The sequence below is a fragment of the Pleuronectes platessa genome, chromosome 2 (assembly GCF_947347685.1).
Source record: "Pleuronectes platessa chromosome 2, fPlePla1.1, whole genome shotgun sequence".
NCBI lineage: Eukaryota > Metazoa > Chordata > Actinopteri > Pleuronectiformes > Pleuronectidae > Pleuronectes > Pleuronectes platessa.
This window is the reverse complement of record NC_070627.1, coordinates 17673912-17697139: the sequence shown is the minus strand read 5'-3', so window position 1 is coordinate 17697139 and position 23228 is coordinate 17673912. Positions and strand designations below refer to the sequence as shown.

At 42.9% G+C, this 23228-nt stretch overlaps 1 protein-coding gene across 2 annotated transcripts in view; it reads right to left on the bottom strand.

Moving 5' to 3' along the window:
* The window catches only part of mdfi (MyoD family inhibitor), a 33330-nt gene extending 11846 nt beyond the window's left edge, over positions 1-21484 (bottom strand). The window contains exons 1-3 of one of the 2 annotated variants that reach the window (XM_053445525.1): positions 21393-21484; positions 15121-15322; positions 1806-1943 (exon numbers count right to left, since the gene is read on the bottom strand). In XM_053445525.1, the coding sequence (XP_053301500.1) occupies positions 1806-1943; positions 15121-15271 (289 nt within the window). In that variant the 5' untranslated portion in view covers positions 15272-15322; positions 21393-21484. Of the gene's footprint in view, positions 1-1805; positions 1944-15120; positions 15323-16913; positions 17394-21392 lie in introns of those variants that run through there. The other variant, XM_053445516.1, reaches the window with a different exon arrangement.
* Between the last annotated feature and the right edge of the window lie 1744 nt (positions 21485-23228).

Genomic DNA, 23228 nt, shown 5'->3' with positions numbered 1-23228 from the left:
CTACTTATCCGTTTCCTGACTGAACTGCTGGTTTCTGTGTTACCACAAACTAGCTATTATGATGAAGCAGGTCTGTGTGTTTGTGCATGTCACCCATGGCTGGCCCTGGATTCCAGGAAAAACCCTTGTTGCTTTTCAAACACATGCTCAAATGTCAGCTTGCTCAACCTTCTTCTCACCCCTTAAGTTGACTTCCTCCCCTGACGTATCGCTCATTCACTCATACACCATCCCTCCGTTTCGTCCCCTCACAGGAAGGACAGATTTAGACCAATTTGGAGCATTTAAAGTTTTTACGGTGCTTTTAGGTTTGTGGCAAAGCATCGAGACAACACAGCAGGAGTTTTGTGGGTGTTATTATTGTGGGGCTTGTTCTCCTGAGTGAAAAAAATGACACAGTAGAGCTAAATTTAAATATTAGGTAGAGATTCTACCTATTTCGAACCTGGGTAAAAGCAAGAAAAATATACGTGATGGAGTAATGACACAGTACTTGTGTAACCTCTGGCTTTGACTCAGCAGGCTGGAGCGATTGCACATCCAGGAGACTGAAACAGTCTCTCTCTCTGTCTGACACATCGCCACTAGACTGGTGATATAAGGGAGGGGAAAGGGTGGCGGCGGTTGGAGACATAAATCTTGATTGAGAAATTTAAGCTTGTGATGCTCCTTACCAGTAAACTGAGTAGGAGTGGTGCCGGTACACCCAGTATGTTGGTGTTATTATAGCACACACAATATGAGACATGTTTTTCTCCCCAGTACAATGGCCAACCAGCAGCAGTGAGACCCGTTGTTAGGGTGGGTGGTCAGAAAGTAGTTTCCCAGATGGAATAAGTTCTGACATCAGACGGTGAACGCGTGGAAGCAGAAACTCTGCATGGGTTCTGTTACAGAGTTAAGAAAATCTCATGCAACTTTAACGTAACATGTGACATTTCAGCCACTAGGTGTCTCACAATCAGGACAACAACTAAGTTTGATGATGTCTTGAGGCAACCACCAGTGCATCACCACCATTACCGATAAAAATCTACGTGACGGAAATCACGTTCACTAATGATGTAATGTGTAAAAATGTTATTTATATTCAGCAGCAGATGTTGCTGAATAACGGCCGGACCAAAAGATCTGAGTGAGCAGCGTGATGCAACAATTTAGGTTTTTCTTATAGTTTCTAGTCAAAAAATCTAAAGATCTTCAGTTTTGTTGAATATTATTAAGCAACCGCATTTTAGACCGGCGAAAGAAACAAGCCACCAGCTGGCCTACAGCTGACATCGGGACTTGAGCTCTCTAGTCTTTGTTTAGTTGATTGATACACTTTTTTATCGATTCATTTTTTGGCGAGCGGGCGCGGTTGCATTTTTATCCCGCACATGCTGGGACGTCCAGTGAACCTTAACTATCTAAAGAAGATCGATTAATGGAAGCAGACTCCACAGAGCCAGTTATACCCACCTGTGTCAGACAGACGGACAGAGAAGCAGAAAAGAGGTGGAGAAGAGGAGGAGAGATGTTTCATTCCAGGGAAGGTGATGTGGGCGCGGACCCGCTTGTGCTCAGAAATCAGAGAATTAACCTACTTTGCTGAAACTGTAGATATTTCTGTCCTTGTGTACAATCACCTGACCCATTTCTTCAGGGTGTGCAAATGTATTTGTTGAAGGTCGGGACAATGTGACTCATCAGATCAGTGATCAGTAATGGAAATAAAACTCTCACCTGCTTTCTGCATGTGTGTCGACCTGTGTGTGTGTGTGTGTGTGTGTGTGAGAGAGAGAGAGGGAGGGCTATTTACTCACATGTGATACTCTTGCTGGGTGTCGTAAGCTCCGAGTGTGGGAGGCTGCTGTTACAATTGTCTCCATCCTTGCCTAGCAACCGTTCTGGGGTGCCATTTAACCTCAATATGAGGGGTTCAGTATAAATGTGGGCCACATCTGTAAAACAAACACAAGCACGTCAAGGTTAATTAGCATCAGAACAGTTGCGTGTGAAACCACAATGATTTATATTAATGCAAACTTTATTTTGAAAGTCACTCGGGCTCCCAGTTGTCTTTCTTATTATCAGGCATCGGCAGCAAGCTGGTTTCCCACTCACAGTAAACTCTGCTATTCCCATGTCATTTCCCATCCACCACCACTTAATTCATTTAAATAGAGTAGTTCTGCTGACTTCAACAAAGCAGAAGATTTTGTCTGTATGCGTTGGTGTGTGCTCTGTCCTGAACTCGCATCTGGAAGCAGTTAAACCCAACCCCTTGGGACTGTTTAGGGGTCCATGTGTATGCTTGTGAAACCTGAAAACCGGCGCGCATGTATGTGAATGTGCGTTCAAAATGAGAACCTACACGTAATATGCATACAGTAAATACATGTCTGGGTGTTTTATGTGTCCCTCTAATGAAGCTGTTATACACACACATGCATACATACACACATATACACACGCACAATACACAGAGCCCTTCAAAGCTGGGCAGGCCTGGGCCTCTGAGAGGTGCAGACTCATTCCTGGGCAAATAGGAGCCAGCTGGGTTTGATAAACACACACACACACACACACACACACAAACCACCTCCTGCGCATGGACTCAACACTTCCCGGCTATGTTTATTTACTCTATCTACTTGCGCTCACTTCTCTATCTGTCCTCTCTTTCCTGTCCCCTTGCCTCTCACACTCGTCGTCTCCAGTTCACGTTGGCTTTTACAAATAAATCCCTTCAGATATTTGGCACAAGATGAATCCTCCCGCTTTTACAGCTAAACATATATAATGTCACTGCAAAGGTATTTGAGCTGTTGGAGTTGAATGAATAAGTGAGCAGAGTGCATTGAACAAAGTGAAAGCAAATAAGAAATTAACAACAAGAAGGATTTCAAGAGAGGAGCCAAGTAGAGTTAGTAGAATCTAGATATCTGCTCCTGATATTGTGTTTGTCCAAGTACAACTACTGTGCTGCATTGGTCTGATATTTAAACATCTTGCTTTATTCATAGACACATGGTACGTATGGAGGTTCAGGCACAAACACAGACTCATTGGCACCACTAATGAAAGTTAATTGTCAGTTGATGCTAAATCAAAATGATCTAAACTCTGAGCAGCTTGATTATCTAAGGTGGTCTAACCTTGATGAGAAGGAACAGTGACTAGCTTTACACGGACAGCAATATTCCTACTATGAACCTCATACTGAAATAGACATTATTTTGATTGAGTTAACATATGTTACTAATAGAACAAGCCATTGATATTCCTGTGACAGGAATACAATTACAGATATGACGTTAAGCAGTTTTTAACTCACACAAATGTTGATGCCAGAAAACGCTTTGAAAACTCCAATAGGATGTCACAGTGGGATTATGACGTTTACATCTCTTCACAATGCAACTGAGGTCAGAACATAATAATCAGATACAAAAATTACTAGTGCTGTCAGTTAAACGCGTTATAAAAAAAAATTCTCGCGAGATTAACGCAGAGCTGCCAACTCTCACGGTTTCGCCGTGTGACACACGCTTTTATGCATGTTGGTGGTTGACTAAGTCACAATAATTTCTTTTTAAATCATCATATCAGGCCGTCATGAAGTACCAGGAGCGGGCGAATGTGTGTGTGTGTGTGTGTGTCGCTCAGAGAGACACAGTGAGATCAGAGCTCGTTCACGTGAAGAAGCCGGTCAGTGACTAACTGACTGCTTCTTAACTATGGAAACAGTGAAAACACCGAGTTTCTCTGGTCTCAGCTGCTCAGAGATCAGCGCCTCAGCTTCTTGGTCAGAGCAGAAGCTGCAGGTGGTTTCTACCGAGCTTCAGTTTCTGTGTTTGCCTCCAGTCTGACCTGCTCTCGCTTTTTGTTTTAATATTTCGCCAACCAAAATACATATTTTTAGGCTATTAGGCTGCAGCCTAATTTATTTATTTCAAAATAGGGTACTTCTTATTTCATACATTTTCCACAAATATGGGGAGGACTCAAATGGCCCTATAAAGTTCTGTGTTTAATTTATTTGAAAGTAGGCCGACACTTGCCTGTGTATTTTGTTTGTTTGTTATTTTGTTGCTTGTCTGTTTGAGTAGCTGGCTGAAAGCAAAGAAGTAGTAGGCTTACCTTTTATTGGTAACCTAACTGTTACGGTTCATTGTTTCTGAAATAAGAGGCCTGACTGCTATGTTCACAGCAAACTTGAAAAAAAAGAAAATATTAAGCCATGGTTTAACTGCACTATAGGAGTTGAGTGAGTCCTTGTTTACCTGAAATGTGCACTTTATAATTTTATTTTGTACCGCCCTGTTTGGCAATGTTGTTTTTCAATAAAATAAAACATTTGCATAAAGCAAGCCAATCCAGTTTTCCATGTTGATAGAGCATTTAACGCGATTAAATATTTGAATCATTTGACAGCACTAAAAATTACATATTGTAATATTGGTGTCCATGTTAACATAAATACTCAGTGTTGCTAGGATTTGTATCTGTTTATTGAGTGGGCTATTTGTGTTTGACTTTAGTTGCCTTACCAGAGTTTGTGCGTGTGTGTGTTTGCAGACATTTTTGTGTGTAGTAGGACTTTTAGTGTGTAAGCTTCAGTAGATGTAAACAGGACTTGAAGGGATGGGAAGTGCTTCCTGGTTCTCTGTTTTATTAGACTGTGGTATACAAAACCCACACTCACATACCTGCACATAAACACACACGCCATAAACACATACAGTGCCTTGCATAAGTATTCACCCCCCTTGGACTTTTTCCCATTATGTACTGTTACTAACTGGAATTCAAATAGACTTAAATAAACTTTTTCCCGTTTGATCAACAAAACATGCATAGTACTTTGGAGGTGCAAAATAAATTTTATTGTGACACAAACAATAATGAGAACAAAAAAGTTGACATCTGTTGGGTGCGTAAGTATTCACCCCCCTGTGTCAATACTTGGTAGAACCCCCTTTCGCTGCAATTACAGCTGCAAGTCTTTTGGGGTATGTCTCTACCAGCTTTGCACATCTAGAGATGGAAAGGTTTGTCCATTCTTCTTGGCAAAAAAGATGAAGCTCAGTCAGATTGGATGGAGACCGTCTGTGAACCGCAATCTTCAAGTCTTGCCATAGATTCTCTATTGGATTGAGGTCTGGGCTTTGACTGGGCCATTTTAAGACATTAACATTCTTTAATCCAAACCATTCCTTTGTAGCTCTGGCTGTATGTTTAGGGTCATTGTCCTGCTGGAAGATGAACCTCCGCCCCGGTCTCAAGTCTTTTGCAGACTGCATCAGATTTTCTTCAAGGATTTCCCTGTATTTGGCTCCATCCATCTTTCCCTCTATTCTGACCAGTTTCCCTGTACCTGCTGAAGAGAAGCATCCCCACAGCATGATGCTACCACCACCATGTTTCACTGTTGGGATGGTGTGCTCAGGGTGATGGGCAGTGTTGGGTTTTCGCCACACATAGCGTTTTGCATTGAGGCCAAAAAGTTCAATTTTGGTCTCATCTGACCAGAGCACCTTCTTCCACATGTTTGCTGTGTCTCCCACATGGCTTCTGGCAAACTCCAAACGGGATTTTTTATGGATCCCTTTCAACAATGGCTTTCTTCTTGCCACTCTTCCATAAAGGCCAGATTTGTGGAGTAGACGACTAATAGTTGTCCTGTGGACAGATTCTCCCACCTCAGCTGTGGATCTCTGCAACTCCTCCAGAGTAACCATGGGCCTCCTGGTTGCTTCTCTGATTCATTTTCTCCTTGTCCGACTCTTCAGTTTGGGTGGACGGCCTCCTCTTGGTAGGTTTGCGGTTGTGCCATATTCTTTCCATTTTCTTATGATGGATTTTATGGTGCTCAGAGAAATGTTCAAAGCTCTGGATATTTTTTTATAACCTAACCCTGCTTCATATTTCTCCACAACTTTATCCCTGACCTGTTTGGTGAGCTCCTTGGTCTTCATGATGCTGTTTGTTCAGTAATGATCTCCAACAAACTCTGAGTCCGTCACAGAACAGGTGTATTTATACTGAGATTAAATTGCAGACGGGTGGACCCTATTTACTAATTATGTGACTTGCAAATGTGACTTGTGAATGCAATTGGTCGCACCAGATCTTTGTTAGGGGTTTCACAGTAAAGGGGGTGAATACATATGCACTCAACACTTTTCAGATTTTTATTTGTAAATAATTGTGAAATCCATGTAATATTTCCCCCCACTTCCAAATGATGCACTATTTTGTGTTGGTCCATTACATAAACTCACGATGAAATACATTTTAATCTGTGGTTATACCATGACAAAATGTAGAAAAGTCCAAAGGGGGTGAATACTTATGCAAGGCACTGTATACTCCAGTGCTGGCTTTCTACATCTAGTACCAGCTCTCTCTCTCTCTCTCTCTCTCTCTCTCTCTCTCTCTCTCTCTCTCTCTCTCTCTCTCTCTCTCTCTCTCTCTCTCTCTCTCTCTCTCTCTCTCTCTCTCTCTCTCTCTCTCTCTCTCTCTCTCTCTCTCTCTCTCTCTCTCTCTCCCACACACACACAAAGACACACACTCCTGCATGTGGAAGCCATTTCTACAGCCCATGTTGTATCCATTAGTCTCAATCAGCCTGCTTCAGATATGAAAGCCACTCGTAAGAATTGTTGCCCTCAATCCTGCCAAATGTCTACTTTGGAGATATATATGTGTGTGTGTGTATTATAGACCACGTATGTCAGTGTACATGCCTGTCTATTATTATGTATTCACCCATCCATTCTTATTTGAGTTTCCTATAACTGTTTTGGACAACACTCTTTGACAGGCTTTCAAAGCAAATCCAAGTAAAAAGACTTAATAGGAGGTATACTATAAATAATTACATCCATACCCTAATGCAAACATTCATTCAGGCAGCTAAAATGTTGTCGGGTATTTGTAAACATCCATTAAAATAATTTGTTTGTTATTCCTAAAATCAGGTAATTAATAATCAGATTACACATGATGATCACTCATTTGCCTCCATTGTTCTATGCAGCTGTTATCAATTCTATCAAAAAATACATTCCTCCAAGTGCTGGTGGGCAACAGTTGACTCCAATGATTTCAGACATTTGGCAGCTTTTTGAAAAATATTGAGATCAGTTAAACAGAAAAAAGCCCTTTAGGTGGCATCCGCTGGTTGCACTCATCCCTGTTGCTGTTTTGTTCTCGTGCACTGGAAGTTGCATTTGGGGGCAATTATGTCATTATCAAAGCCACACTAAAGTCCAGCGTAGGCAAACTTCGGGAAAGGAAAGGACTGTGTAAAGTCCCCATGACTTCACAGCAACCATTTCAAGAAGAATCCATTACGTCAAAATCGGAGAAATAAAACATTCTCGGAAAAGTTAAAGACATTATAACTGCTCTTATTGGACAAATGGCACACATGCAGATATGAAGCAAATACGCACACGAAGTCTCTGAATATCATATGCATGTTCATTCATCTGGTCAGCTGAACCCCTGCACACTGCTGCACAGTAGTCTGTTATGAATTCTCATTTAAAGGTCTGCTACCAGTGAGCACCATGGGTTAAAAGTAGGTCCTGTGAGTCAGTAAAAGCTCCCCCTCTGTAAACGTTCAAAACCACGATTGTTGGAGCTAAACACATCCCCACAAAACCCCTGGTGCCATCCAAGCAGGCCTTCAACCAACTGTGCGTTGGCATCAGCATCAAACCGCCAAACCGCTCGACCTCAGAGCCATTTCTGAGATCTGAGAGAGATGAGCCTCTAATTCAAATCAGACCAGAGCAATCAAGAGCCGCTGAGGAGATCTGGCTGCTTGTTTACATGTGTGGGTGAGTGTGTGTATTGGGTTGTGCATGCTTGACTGTGTCTGAGTGTGTGTTCATGTATGAGCGCGTTCTTGTGCGTGTGTAATTTAGTGCATGTACACGTGTCAGTGGGCCTAAAGGGGGCGAGCCAGAGGAATTTTATTCTCCTAGTAAACAAACAACCATTAAAGCAAAAACATATGAATCGCATAGGGGAATGGTTAGTCCAAACAAAAATAAACACACACACATGCACACAAACATCCAGGTTATATGAGCAGGCAAATCATGTGACACATCCTGAATCACCTAAAGGGGAGTGCAGCCTGCTGTTCCTCTGGGTATGGTGTCTGAGTTTTACCTGCTGCTCTTCCTCAGGCATGTTTCTGCACCTCTGCTAATCCTCCTTTAAAAGCACAGACTTCTAGTGTTTATAGGAAAGGAAGTGTGTTTAGTGTGTACATCCCTTTGGCATAGCCGTACAGTACATGGACAGTTTTCAATATTTTACAGGCTAAAAGCGTAACTGATTAGTTGTTATAACATTGATGAATAATACAAACCATCACTGCAGTTGCCGCTCTACTTGAAAGCACACTATTCAGACACACAATGGCTGCAAATATTCACACCCTGCTGCCTTATCTCTAAAAACATAAAGATAAGCGCTGAGAGAGATTTGGAAAAAAGACACAATGAGATGAGGTGAGGAGCAGAATAATGTTCAGCACAGCGCTTACTGGAGACTACGCTGTATAGTAGCTCTCTGGCCAGCAGTAATGACTGGAACTGATTGAAACCACACATAAGCAGCACAGAGGGTCCAATCGGGACCAAGGATAATCCAAAGTAAAGAGAACACAGCTACAGCGGTGGTGTGGTTTATATCTGTGTCTTGCAACAAATGTACGCAAAAGCACGAAGAAAAGAAGAAGCAGTTGTTTAGCTGCAATCCAGCCAAATGTTAAAGCCACACACACACATACACACACACACACACACACACACACATAGTACAGAGGGGCTTTGAGAGTGCAGTATTGGAATATGTCCAAAATTAGAGATTATAGCTGCTGAGAGAATGATGCAGTGTAAGCTCATTAAAGACAAAAACTGTCTGCTGTTGAACAGGCTTAAGGGGAATTTAATTGTGTTACTTTGTCTCTGAAATTCCTCTGTTCCCTGGGAAAATACGTCTGCTTTGCTAACAGAGTGCTATACTGCTGCATCTAGCACATGTAGCCTGAAACGACCAGGTTCCTTAAACATGGACACGAACACACTGTGCACTGTTCAACATGTGGTAATAAGGAGAACCAGCCATCAACAGTGGAGGATAAACAACAGTCCGTCAGATTCACATTCAGTAGGAGTGTGGCAAAATTTACACTGACATGAATAAACCCATCCAGACCGCGATCTTGAGCTACACTGACAAATGTTGACAGTGTTTGAAACACTGCAGCCGGCTGATATTATAAGCAGATATCAGGTTATAACAAAAACAATATTGGAATCAGAGTGTATGTTTGAAGATATCCAAAACAATGCACAGATAATGTCTTCACTATCATATCCTCTACATGATGACCTCAAGCAGTATGCTAGGAGTGAGCGAGACATGAACTCACTGATCCACACCACCAGAATCTACAGCAGCTACATCGGAATATCATTTGGACTAGACAAGTGCGGTCCGATGGTATCGAAGAAGGAGGGTGTAAGATGCAGACTGGGACAGCGCACACTGAGACCAAGTGGCGTGGATTGTGTACAGGAACATCTGTGCAGAGTATGAAGTAGAGGTACACAAGTCCTGATGGGACATACCACCGAAAGTGATTGACAACAACCGAGCTTAGATCCTGTGGGTCTTTAGATTCCAGATGAACAAGCACCTGCAGGCTAACCAACCGGACATAGTGGTGGTGGACAAGGAACAGAAGCTGGCAGGAGTGATAGGTGTGGCATCCCATCATAAAGTAATATCAGGAGTAAGGAGCATGAGAAGATTGAGAAGCAACAGGGCCTGGAAGAACAGCCTGCAAAAAATGTAGAAAGTGAAATGCAATGTGATCCCTGTGGTAGTGGGAGCATTAGTGGATCCACACTCCCTAAACTGGGAGAGTGGATCCAGGAGATCCCAGGTCCAACATCTGAAGCCTCTGTCCAGAAGAGTGCAGTCCTAGGAACAGCTAAGATACTGCTCAGAAACTCCAAACTCCCAGGCCTCTGGTAGAGGACATGCCAACCCATGCAGGGTGCGAGGGGGGGATTTATATATATTATATACCGGGTATGACTAGCCAATATATACCACTTCTATATTCTTTTCTATATATCTGTCAACAGTTGGTGATGTTGGGATTGGAGATTTGGTGAGAGAGGGAAAAGAGCAGCGACAGCTGTGGCAACAGTTATTTAAATGTTTGCGAGGTGGTAAGGAAAAAAAATGTATCACAGAATGCCTCAAACTGCTCCAAGTTTATTTCAATTCCTGTGAGAAACCAAAATAGACACAAGCCTTAACAAACCACTGGGACGAAAAAGTGACAAGTAGGCAAATATCTGCATGTATGCTCAAAATAAGAGAGGGAGAGAGAGAGAGAGAGAGAGAGAGAAAGAGAGAGAGAGAGAGAGAGAGAGAGAGAGAGAGAGAGCGAGAGAGAGAGAGAGAGAGAGAGAGAGAGAGAGAGAGAGAGCACAATGATGAACACACCCAATGCTATTTGACATCTAAACCTCCAAAAACGATATGAAATATCTCAATTCTATTATTCCGTCAAATCCCGGATTCTTTCTTCACAACAAATCAGAGAGACATTTTAAATAAACTTAATGTTTAAGGACATTTTTGGAGACTTGGTTTGGGGAAGACAATTTCCTGGCTATGGGTCCCTTTCTAGACTTTGTGCAAGGCCTAATATCTAATGTTAAACAGCTCTTACACACATTAAGAACAAAACAGGAGATTGACTGGGTCAGATACCTTCTCAACTACTGGAAATACTCCTGAGGAGAGCTAGCAGCAGGCAGGATATGACACAAAGTATGCATCTCAGTGCTTTGTTTTGAAGAGATTGAAGATTGTTGATGAAGATCATGCTAAACTAAACTAATAAGTCATTGTATCTACAGAAAGATTCCAACACACCAATATATTTTTAAGAGTAAGAAATAGACACGGACTGCCCTTTACTTTGTCAAACACGGAAATCACATAGATCCATGTTGCTCTCTTGACTATCCAACTTGGGTGAGACATTTTGCTTGGAAAATTAAACGTTAATTCGCTGCTGTTGTCTACATTGCTACATGTGGTTATCTCTCTGGCTTGAAAGTGACAGTCACCAACTACAGCCTTTACCTCCTACATCTGCAACACATACTTGGAAAACGTAAAATGCCTATTACTAGGGATGCACCGATATGGAAATTCTTGGCCGATATCAATATTTAAAACAACAATCTAGCCGATAGCCGATACCGATATTTGTTTATATTGTTTCTGTTTTTATTCATTCACCATTTTGTGCCGGGAATAATGAAATCATTATTTAAAGCACTATTTTAAATTATTTCAGCCCTTTTTTCAGTCTTATCTTTTAATGAGCACAAATTCAATCAGATTTATGAAACAATCTTTAGTTTAACTAAACTTTATTTAATATAACCTTCTGTTACAGAAGACCTCCAGCTAAATAGCATGTGCACTTCCTTGGTGCCAGATGCGTGCGCCCTCCCTGCCGCTGCGGAGCGCTCTACCGGGTTGCTGCGGAGCGCTCTACCGGGTTGCTGCGGAGCGCTCTACCGGGTTGCTGCGGAGCGCTCGACCGGGTTGCTGAGGAGCGCTCTACCGGGTTGCTGCGGAGCGCTCTACCGGGTTGCTGCGGAGCGCTCTACCGGGTTGCTGAGGAGCGCTCTACCGGGTTGCTGCGGAGCGCTCTACCGGGTTGCTGAGGAGCGCTCTACCGGGTTGCTGCGGAGCGCTCTACCGGGTTGCTGCGGAGCGCTGTACCGGGTTGCTGAGGAGCGCTCTACCGGGTTGCTGCGGAGCGCTCGACCGGGTTGCTGAGGAGCGCTCTACCGGGTTGCTGCGGAGCGCTCTACCGGGTTGCTGCGGAGCGCTCTACCGGGTTGCTGCGGAGCGCTCGACCGGGTTGCTGAGGAGCGCTCTACCGGGTTGCTGCGGAGCGCTCTACCGGGTTGCTGCGGAGCGCTCGACCGGGTTGCTGAGGAGCGCTCTACCGGGTTGCTGCGGAGCGCTCTACCGGGTTGCTGCGGAGCGCTCTACCGGGTTGCTGCGGGGGCGCTCTACCGGGTTGCTGCGGAGCGCTCTACCGGGTTGCTGCGGAGCGCTCTACCGGGTTGCTGCGGAGCGCTCTACCGGGTTGCTGCGGAGCGCTCTACCGGGTTGCTGCGGAGCGCTCTACCGGTTGTTGTGGACCCGTTTCGTTTGGTTTGCAGAAAACATACGAATGAACATCGGAAAATGAAATCGATGAAAGTCAAGTTTATTACCGATACGCCGATAATAGTAAACGAGGCGAATATCGGCCGCTACCGATACATCGGTGCACCCCTACCTATTACGAAAAAAAACGAGACCATATCAAATTGTTATTTTGATTAAGTAACTAATGGTAGTTCAATATACAAAGATTAACAGAAAGAGAGATGAACAGAAACAAGAAAGAGGAAAAAAATGAATAGAGTGAGAGAGCTAGCTGCCAGTGGTGACAGACGCTGGAGAGTCAAGCTAGCATGTGGTGTAAATGGCTCATGTATAACCAGACAGCCACAATGCATCTTAATGTCTGACTGAGAGCAACACTCACATCAGCAAGACAGGCATACATCTGTCAGGACACACACACACACACACACACACACACACACACACACACACACACACACCACACACAGACACACACACACACAAACACTCACACACACATACACACACAGACACACACACAGACAAACACAGACACACACACACCACCATTCAAGGGCCTTGTAATGACTAGGGGAGCAGAGGTGCTGTCAGAGGCCTCTGTGACACACACTCTATGAACAGCCTGGCAGAGCACACCATGAGCTGTGTAGGAACCAGCATGACGCATCAAAATAACAAATCTCTAATTTTGTTGATGAATGTGAAAAACTTTAATTTCCCCGCTCCTGGCAGCCAGTACTACAGCTCTATGTGACCTGAAAATGTGATTCATGGGACAGATATATCATTCTCTATTGGCCGATTAGGGTCAAATGAAGCAACCTATGATTAGGGTTGGTAGCGACTTGACCGGTGCCTCATTTCGGTGCCTTAGGTGTGCATTTAAAGAGTTGCCCTGCTTGCAGGCAACATAAACATCATTACATGTGCTTGGTTAACATTACAATTACCTCTGGTGGCAGAACACTCTCTAGCATTACGCAACATTAAGCTACAGTTAGCAAGTAGTGTGGCTGTATTTCATGTGAAAGGATTCCAACAAGCGGGACGAGGTTCTGTGTAAAGGGAAGAACAGGACAAACTTAGTGATGCGCCTGCGAAGCATTTGAGAGCAGCGCGATACTGGCTCTGTATACTTAGGTCAAGTATAATTTAAACTGTTAACAGTTAATACTTTTAATTTGGTATTGATGTAGCACTGGAATTGGAAAATGATACCCAACTGTGGAAATGATCAGAGTTGGTCTTAAAAAGTGAGACACAAATGCATATTTGGTAAGAGCTGAGCAGCTTTGAGAAAAAAAGCTGTTCTGATAAAAACATCCATGCACAAACTCAGGTAGATCTATGTGCCTGCTGTGTTGTCTGAACGTCCTGCCCTCTGTGGGCAGAAGGATGGATGGGGGGTGAAACAGAGCGCTGAAAGCAGGGCCTTGTTGCCCTCCTCTCCACTCTGACTCACCTACTTACCCTCAGCCTTCACACACACACACACACACACACACAGACACACAGATACACAAACAACATTAGACCAGTCAACCACCAGACAAGCAGTCTAACTTTAGTGAGAGAAGCCACAGTTATACTTTGGGCGAGAGGAAAGCTCAGACTCAAAACTTCTGTTTATTAACTGTAAAACTCTTCACTGAGGTGTTATCAGTAAATCTGATGCTGTACTTACAAATCATGATAAACCACAACGATGCAGGGAAGATAGATGTGCGTGTGTGATTTCTGTGTTTGTGCACATTCGATACAGCCATCATAATAGATTGGGTCGAGACGTGCCTCTAAAAAACAAAATAAAAGAACTGCATCAACCATCGAAGGGTTTTGTGGCAGGTTCCCATGGCAACAAGACTCTTAAATCTCTGCACACTTCCTTAACAGGGTAACCACACCTAGCCTAATTACCCCATAGGACCTGCACTCTGATACTACAGCTGTATTTCTCACTGAGGCTTTAGGGAGCTTGTAGCATTTGGGCTGTTCCTGGATGAGTCATTTAGGCACAGACAGTGCTGCCCCAAGTTCGTCCACATTCTCCTGTTCCCACCCCCGATGTCAGTCAACCCTCACCATGACTAATCACACAAAGGAAAAGGTCATAGGTTCATTCCCAAATCCCCAAGAGTCCCATTCCGGCCTTAAAGCGTTCCACAGCGCTGAATTGGTCATCTTCCCTCTGATCATCCAGGAGGCGTGTCCCCCACGCAGGCCAATTCCCGATCACCTCAATAAATAACTGCTGCGTCTGTCAGCTAGAGGGTCTCTGCCATTATGAATCATAGCATCTACTGGAAACAAGAGGGATTCTAGGATGTAGTAGTAGTCAAGATCACAGCCCCTGAGCTGAACATTTATGATTTACAATCGGCATTTGCTGTTTTGGGCTGATTTTCAATTTTGCATGAACAGATCTCATAGCTCAGACAGACAGTGAAGTGCTTCTGCATACAGCTATACATTCACACACCTACTGGCCAACGTCTTACTATAATGAGCTTCACAAGCAAGAAAGAGCATAGACTGACTCTTTCTCAGCATTAATCCACTAGCATTGACTTTTCATAACAAATGGCTTCATCTGTTATTAACTACTTTCTGTCTCTTTATGAGCCAACCTCATTTATAGCACACAGACCCACACACACACAGAGAGCGGAAAAGGGGGTTTAATAGAACTTGGTGTTTGTGATTATAAACCTATTGAGGGCACGTTCAGACCCATCACACAACTGTTTTGTAGATTCTCTTGTTCTTTCTCTAAAACACACAAACACAAGCAGCTACACACCAGAGTGAGACATGTGTTTTTCTGCTGGTTCCTGTGAACCTGTTTCTTACCTTCACCTTGAAAGGGATTTGGCTCTGGGCAGCTGTTCGCCCTCTCTGTGTTGGAGGCTGTGTGTGAATCTGGTTGCGGAGCTGGTCGAGCGGGATCCCCATCATCAGGCGTCTCTGGGGAGATGGGGGGTGCACTCCGCTCCTCATCCATGGACGTCAGCCTGGCTCTTATGGGAGGAGGTGGAGGGGCCAAGGAGTGAGCCTGGACCATGGAGAGAGGGGAGGTAGACACATTTTTTTTTTGAAAAATGAACAAGCATGGGTCACGTGAAAGATTTCTTAAATCGAGCAACTTGCCAACAGGCTGTGCTTCATGAGCAGAGGAGCAGTCAATCAGGACTTGATCCAGCATGAATCCCTTTCAGCTATTTCAAAAACCAGTAGAGGAAGAAGAGGACGAGCGTGCTGCTTGTATTGAAACGGTGTTAACACAACGGAAACATCTAATCATAACCTCCTTTTTCAATAGTGTTTGAACTCTTTTAACTTGTATTTTGAAAATAATAACAATAATGGGTGTATTTATTTATATAACTTCTAAAAGATTCAAGAGGCTTTAATGGAGCGAATAGAGACGAATGATTCAATCAACAGTAAAACATGAACTACAAATACACAGTATCAGTTATAAGGAGGAAAAAGTCAAACAATAATTCATTAATACAACAACCAAAAGAATAAACTGATCAAACACAATAGTTCTGGAGCTAAGTGAAATTTGTTTTAGGAATTTTCAGATCTCAGAGTTGCTCACAAGAAAATACACATAGGGTGTGTGAATCTTAATATCTTTGTTAAAGAGTGACATTAACTCATTGAAGCTCCTGCAACAAGCAGCCAGACTTTATATCTGTTATTGAAAAATATATGTAATTTCACAACTTAAATATACATTTATTTTATATTATATAAATACAGATCATAATTCAAGTAGTAAGAGGACGATTATTATTTTATCAAATACAAGAAAGAATGTGTAACTTTACTTTTATATTTGGCACATGACAACTTAAGAAACGGTTGCTAAGCGACAAACTTTAAGTCTATACTCTCTACGTTTTATTACCTGAGGTGAAACTTTAAATAGGTCTTGATCAGCCAATCAGACCCAAGCACCAGGAAACGTTCTTTAACTCATTAAAAAATAAGATAAGTTAAGTATATAGGATCACGTGCCAACGTGCGGTTGGCGCGCGCGCGTATACTGACTCCCAAAAGCAGCTCAGCTGGCCAGCTGTTTGCGCGCTCCCGTGGCTCGCTCCGCACTCCCTGCCACCCAAACAACCGACAGCCGAGGTTGTTATAAAATGAAATATTAATAGATAAAGAGTTACAGGGTTCGTGCTGCTTCAAACCTCCTCAGGCTCTAACAGCTGCAGTGAGTCTAGTTCTACAGACTTTAGAGACAGTGAAAAGTTAGAAGAAGTTTCTGGGAAAGAGAAGACTTCTCGCCGCGCACTGACAAAACTCTGCCAACAACTCTGAGCTCCAAAATACTTGTACTCGTGCCAATCTTTTAGAAACAGTACGGCCTTCCTCAGAAACGAAGCCAGCGGTGAGATGCTCCAACACACTGAGAGTCGCTGTGATCACATAACGGGCGGACTGTGTTTACCTTGACTGCAGGTCTGCGCCCTGCTCCCCCCCAACGAGTCCCTGCACGCACAGACTGAGCTGCAGCCTGAGCTGACTTCTGCTCGGCTGGGTTTCATACTGCACAATAACTCAGTCTGATCCCAAAGACACACAATCACACACACACAATCACACACAGGGGACAACAAAGTGTTTACCTTCTCTCTGGCTGGGACAGTGAGCAGCCGATCTGAGACTAATTCATTCTCTGACCTCTCCTCTCGGACTCGCTCGTCCTCGGACACCTTCCCCCTCCACTCGTGTCACTTCACGCGCGCACCGAAGCACTCCTCGGCTCATGAAGGTGTCCCAGATCCCCCCCACAATTCAGTGCATTTTTGTCCAGCGGTGATAGTCGTTTCTCTCCGCCTCCAAGAAGTTTGTCTCCGCGGCTCGCCCCGTCCTCCAGCAGCAGACCAGATGTTGGGGAGGTTGTGTGTCAGCTCGCAGAAGAGAACTCGGTGTCTGCGCTGCAGCGTTGTGCTTCGTTTCTTCTCCAAAGTCCAACAACTGCACCCCCACAAACTTGTAGAAACTCTTAAAGTGAGCAGTGTTGGTCCTGGGCTCTCTCGCTCTCCCAGTGCTCTCACTCTACTCTCCTCACTCCCACTGCCTCAGACTCCGAGCTGCAGCTATTGGACAGGAAACTCCAGTCAGCAGTGATTGTGCTTCCTCCAGGCTACAAACCAACTGGGCTGAGCTATACGGTTATAGTATAAACCCATTAACCCGAACCAGACTCAGCATAAGCTATGGTCTTATCCAGGAACCATGTGTGTACCTTTATATATTTAACAATTTGGGAGGAGAATCAATGCAGTTTATTTTATACTAAGTCTATTGTCACTACTTTGGCACTATACAACGGTGTAATGCTGGAATCTGTTTCCTTTGCATCCATTCAGAACAGAAACAAGAACATGTGTACTGATAATACTCAGAAGAACACTGTGGCCCTGTAGTGCCACTCATGGGGCCTATGGACACCTGGAGGACACCACATGAGCAGTCTGGAGGCGTCTTATGGTTTTTTTCGGTTGTTTCTTTACGTTTGAGGAAGTGGTCGCCATTTGCTTTAATTGTATTGGATTTTTCTGCAACACTGTTTACCCCTGAAACTCCGAAAGTGTTTTGTGGACTCGAACACTTCACCCACCGCTCCACCGACATAGTGGTGAGTAGATAATATGTGAACTTTCATTTCTGGATGAACGATCCTTTCAATTCCGTTTGTTGTTGTGTTTTCTTGTTTGTCGTTGTGTTTTTGCACTTCAGGGCCGCCTATAGCCCCGTGGTGTAAAGTAATGAAATAAATCCCTATTACATCTTTAAACCCTGTGTTGTACCCACATGTATTGACCACGCTTTTTGTTCCTCCGAAACAAGTTCCCTGTTTTAGTTTACATGCTGTTGTGACTCACTGTGGGAACTTTCTCGATTCACTGGCTTGCATGAGGATTTATAAATGGGCCCATGAGTGCGAGAGGAAAGTAGGTCATTTTCTCAGCGATGACTCATGATTCACCCTCATGATAGTAATTGTGGACTCAGAAGAAATTACAATAAAGCCATCAGGGCACGTCCCCACCTTGTGCCTACACATGCCAATGATATTAGCTGGTTGTTTTTATAAAGAACAATTAAAATAGCTGCCGTCTCGTCAAAGATGTACTAAAACTAAACCTGGCATCTTACATCACAACATGTGTCTGTGTAGGCTCCATGTGTCTCATTCTGAAAGTGTGCATCGTGGCCAGTACCTTGTCATCAAGTACTGCAAGATGTTTTTTTATTTGATAAACGAATATCGACAAAGAATAAGATAATATCAAAATTGTGTTATTCAAAATCTGAGTAAAAACCCATAAATTGAATCCATCCATGAAAATAATCACAAAGGTTTGGTACTGTGCAGATTTCAGTCATTTGAACTTTAGAAGAAAGCGGATGACACTTCAGAGCTTCACACAGTAAAAGACTCTTAATAGTAGTTTTTAGCATCACAGGGTCAATATATTTACCTTTGACAGTTGTATCTAAATGATACTTTCAACCACTTTTACCTCTTTTAGAAATATCTATAAAATGTCTTCTCATAATGACGGTTATTTGACGTTATTTTATGAGCTTTAGATGTTAGAGGACATGGTGATTAGGTTTGGATTGTACTGGTCACACATGTTTTTCGAAAAGTAGATATACTACAAATACTAACATATCAAGAACAGAACAACTTACAGTATTTTTTAAATAAGATAATTTAGAATTGGATATCCAACCAAACCATCAACCTTCTCTTTGTCAAAACCACAACTTTAAACAACAACTTTTCCCAAACTCTGTAAAGTGTGATATCCAGAATAGTTTTTACTCATTGATATCAATAAATGGTTCCAGGGTCCCAGAGGAAAGATTCAAACACAGCACAGGACGGACAGGCCGGCCCAGTCCTCTCCTGCCGGGTGGACACGTGGAGGTGAGCAGCTGCAGAGGCTGTTTCCTGTGATTGATGTGTGAAGGCATGGCGGGGGTGTGAGGTAATTCACAGCAGCAAAGGGCTTTTCAGACACCCTTCATTTTTACTGACAACACGATAACCTCCTATTCAATTTGTGTGCCATCACTCATCTGAACGGACTTTGACACTGAAGCATTTGTTGGATCTGTGCTGTGTGTGGGGCCCGGTGTCAGTCTGGGCACCCGGGTCACAGTTTGTGTGGGCAACAGTGAGTGTTGTCGACGTATTGTTCCAGCTGGAGTTTCTTCCTTTTGTTTGAGAAAGAAGTCGAGACGTATTGAGTCTTTCTTCTGTGCTTTTACAGCAGATCAGACTCACTCCTTCTTCCAAATGATGTTGCAACAAAAATATTTCACAGAACTCAGACAAATCGTTTTCACTGCAAAAAAGGCCCTGTCAAGTTTCAGGCCTCACTGTTAAGATGTAATGAGGCGTTCACTCAGAACAAACACATTTGACAAAGAACTATGTGTATGTGCACATTATGATCATTTGCACGTTTAAAATACAAATTATTTCCTCAGTTTAAGATCATGTGGTTTGATACTAAAAAGTAAACGTTTTTAGAAGCAGTTGACTTTTTTTGCATTATTAAGACTTAACTAGGTCGTCTTTTTTCAGTCTTATTTCAAGATTTTCAATTTGAAGACGTCTTGACAAGTGAAATTCACTCACTGCACTGGCAGGAAATTATACAAGTGGAGCATTTTAACAAAACCACCATTAAAAGGAAGTTTGGTCACAAAACTAGCAAAGTCTCTTGGAGGCTGCAGGGGAGGTTTTTGACAGGATGCTCACAAATAATGTAAAGAAATTTAAAATTTAAATTCTATTTAGCCAATTCAAAGGTTTAAAATGTGCTAGTTGTTTGAATAAGAAAATTCTCATCTTTTATCTAATATCATACTTTAAAACTATGTAGAGTGTCAGTCAGTAGAGTGCATACTTGCGCTAAGGCCCAACATTCCTCTTAAATTCAATCAAGCTGAACCAAATTTCACACACACATTTGATTTTTTTAAATGAAGATCCATGAGATATTCTCTGTGAAAATGTTGAAAAATGCCCTCGCAATGTTAAAGAAAGAGAAATCTTACATAAAAACAAACAGACCAACAGACAAACAGACAAACAGACAAACAGACTTCACTTCCGTCTCTGACTTATTTACATAATTATTTTAAACCTGGTGATTCAAAGTTACTCAATGATAATTTAATCAAACCTTATTTAACGGTTGTTTCATGGACTTTAAACCCATTCGTCACAGAGGAGAAGATGTGCTGGTTGTTCGACTTCCTGTAGAGGTGAACAGGGACACTTTGGATCACCCAGGCCTGTTGCATCAGGCAGATGAATATGACAACATCCCTCAACATTCCTCACTTCCAAGAGTGCTATCAAATCAGCTTCCAATTATGGACCGGACACACAGACACACAGAGAGGTATTTGAGTGTAGACAGAAACCGCTGCAACAGCAGATTGTAATTTGTCCTTCATGCGAAATAAAACTGTTCTTTAAAGAAATAGTTCAAGATTTTAGGATTATGTCTCTTGCTTCTTTCTTTGTTCCTTCTAGCCTGGCTCGATTCAGAGGTAACAGAATCTGTCTACCCTTCACGTTTGTTAAATCTGTACAAAAACTTAATATTAAGAATGGCACTTCACTGTTGTACATAGGCTTTTGTGTCAGACTGTTTCTTAGCCAGGAGAACATGGCAGGCACCAACACAGATTTAGTTACTTTTTTAATAGTCCCAGGCTTTGTCCCACGCTTTTCGCTCCTTCTGTTAAGCTAAGCTAAGAGGCCAGCTACATAATTACTGCACAGCCAATAGACCGTCTCATCGAACTCTCTGCAATAAAGAAAATCAGCCAAGCTCACTCAATGTCAAAGCACCGCTTCAAGTGAATATGCATTGCAAATATGGGCTGTTGCATCAATATTTTACTACTTGAACAGTCAATGATATCACCATCCTCAGGAGGAGATGGCCAATGTTAGGCCTATATCAAAGAATACATATGTTTATGTTTCGGTGTGATGCTGATATTAAAGAGATGCAAATATTGAAAAGAAGTGCTGAATTGTGCATAGATGCTAGAAATATAATTACCCCTTTGTGGCCCCTTGGTAAGAAACAACAGAGATCCGCCACTGATCACAGTGCAATACAATACTCCCTCTTATGAAGCTGCTTAGTTGAGTGTCTGAGTCACAACTTAGATCATAAAGACAACATTTAAGCAAGAAGGGAAGTTATAATTTCTTCTTTGTACTGAACAAGTTGTCCTCACAGAGGAGATGATGCCATGTTTCACCATGGTGAAAGCAGTTCTGCCTTCCTCACAGCACGTAGACCTGTTCTTTGTTTGGCTTATGGGCTTCTGAGACTTCAGAGGCTTTCCAGTCCACCGAGATCCAGCAGAGGAAGAGCAGGTCGCCTTCTCGAGCTGGCCACAGCCGGACAACTGGGGTGAAGGCTGCTCCACTGTTCCAGGACTTCTGACCAGTCTGCACGGGATGCCACAACCCGGCAACAGAGTAGGAGGGGCAGACAGCAGAAATGTTAAGATTGAAAAAAATAGGGTAAGACTCCAGACAGAAGCAGAGGGGGAGAGAGAGAGAGAGAGAGAGAGAGAGAGAGAGAGAGAGAGAGAGAGAGAGAGAGAGAGAGAGAGAGAGAGAGAGAGAGCACAATGATGAACACACCCAATGCTATGAGGATGTCCTAAGAGTGTGGGTTTGTGTATAAATGTGTGTTCGCAAAGAGGTGAAACTGGAGCCACACGTACACAGAGCGTATATCTGCTGAGACGTCTCTGTATCATATAAAACTTTAATGTTAATTGTTTCAGTGGTTTTTAACACTCTGAGAGAGAGAGAGAGAGAGAGAGAGAGAGAGAGAGAGAGAGAGAGAGAGAGAGAGAGAGAGAGAGAGAGAGGGCAGGGTGAAAATGTGGTCCCAATCACTCACAAAGATGCTTTTGTTCTGTAGCTGGGGCCCTCTCTCTCTCTCTCTCTCTCTCTCTCTCTCTCTCTCTCTCTCTCCCTCTCTCGCTCTCTATTTCTTGCCACACATGGAGTTGCATCCACTTTCTCATGGCTTCTCAGAGGAGGGTATAGAGCATATACCTGTGAGGCATTAGCAATGGGACGTCCCCTCGCTCTCTGTCACTGCCATGTTTGTTTGTGAAAGTCTGAAAACATTGTTGAATTAATAAAAAAAAACAATTTCAGTGTAATTCAGTTGAAACAAATACTAACTAACCATTGTTTACTGTGGGGTCTGGGGGACTTCATGCCATGATGTATGGCATTAAGTTATTCTCAACATCACCAATCACAACAATCACCATAACCTCCATCGAGTTGTTTTCATCTGCATTTGTTTATCAATCTGTCAGTGAGCAGAAAGGATGAGGGGGAGGAACGAAAAGTTTCAACTTTGGTGTGGATCTGGATTAGGGGGTGGATCCCTCCCCCCCCCCCCCCTCCCACACACACTCACACAATTTTTTATATCGGTAGTTTCTCAACATTTTCGATTTCTCTTGAAACAAGTCTTGGACAATTGAAAATTCAGATTTACAGATTTGCAAATTACAGATCTGAATCTAGTGAAATAAAAATTTGTTTCATTAAAGGGACTGTTTGTAGAAGTATGAATTCTACTGAGTGACACTTTAGTTACAGTTTAGTCTTCACCCAATCACAGCTGGGATTGGCTCCAGACCCTCAGGAGCTCTGGTTGGGCTTTAGTTAACACATACTGCACCTTTAAGAGGTCAGCGGCTGCATGTGTCATAGGTGGGATTTATTTAGTTTTACTGATATAATCAATATCTGTCTTTGTCATCATGTGGAAATAATGTGTACAACATAAGATAACTTACTTACATGGTTCTTCTTCTTCTTCTTCTTCTTCTTCTTCTTCTTCTTCTTCTTCTTC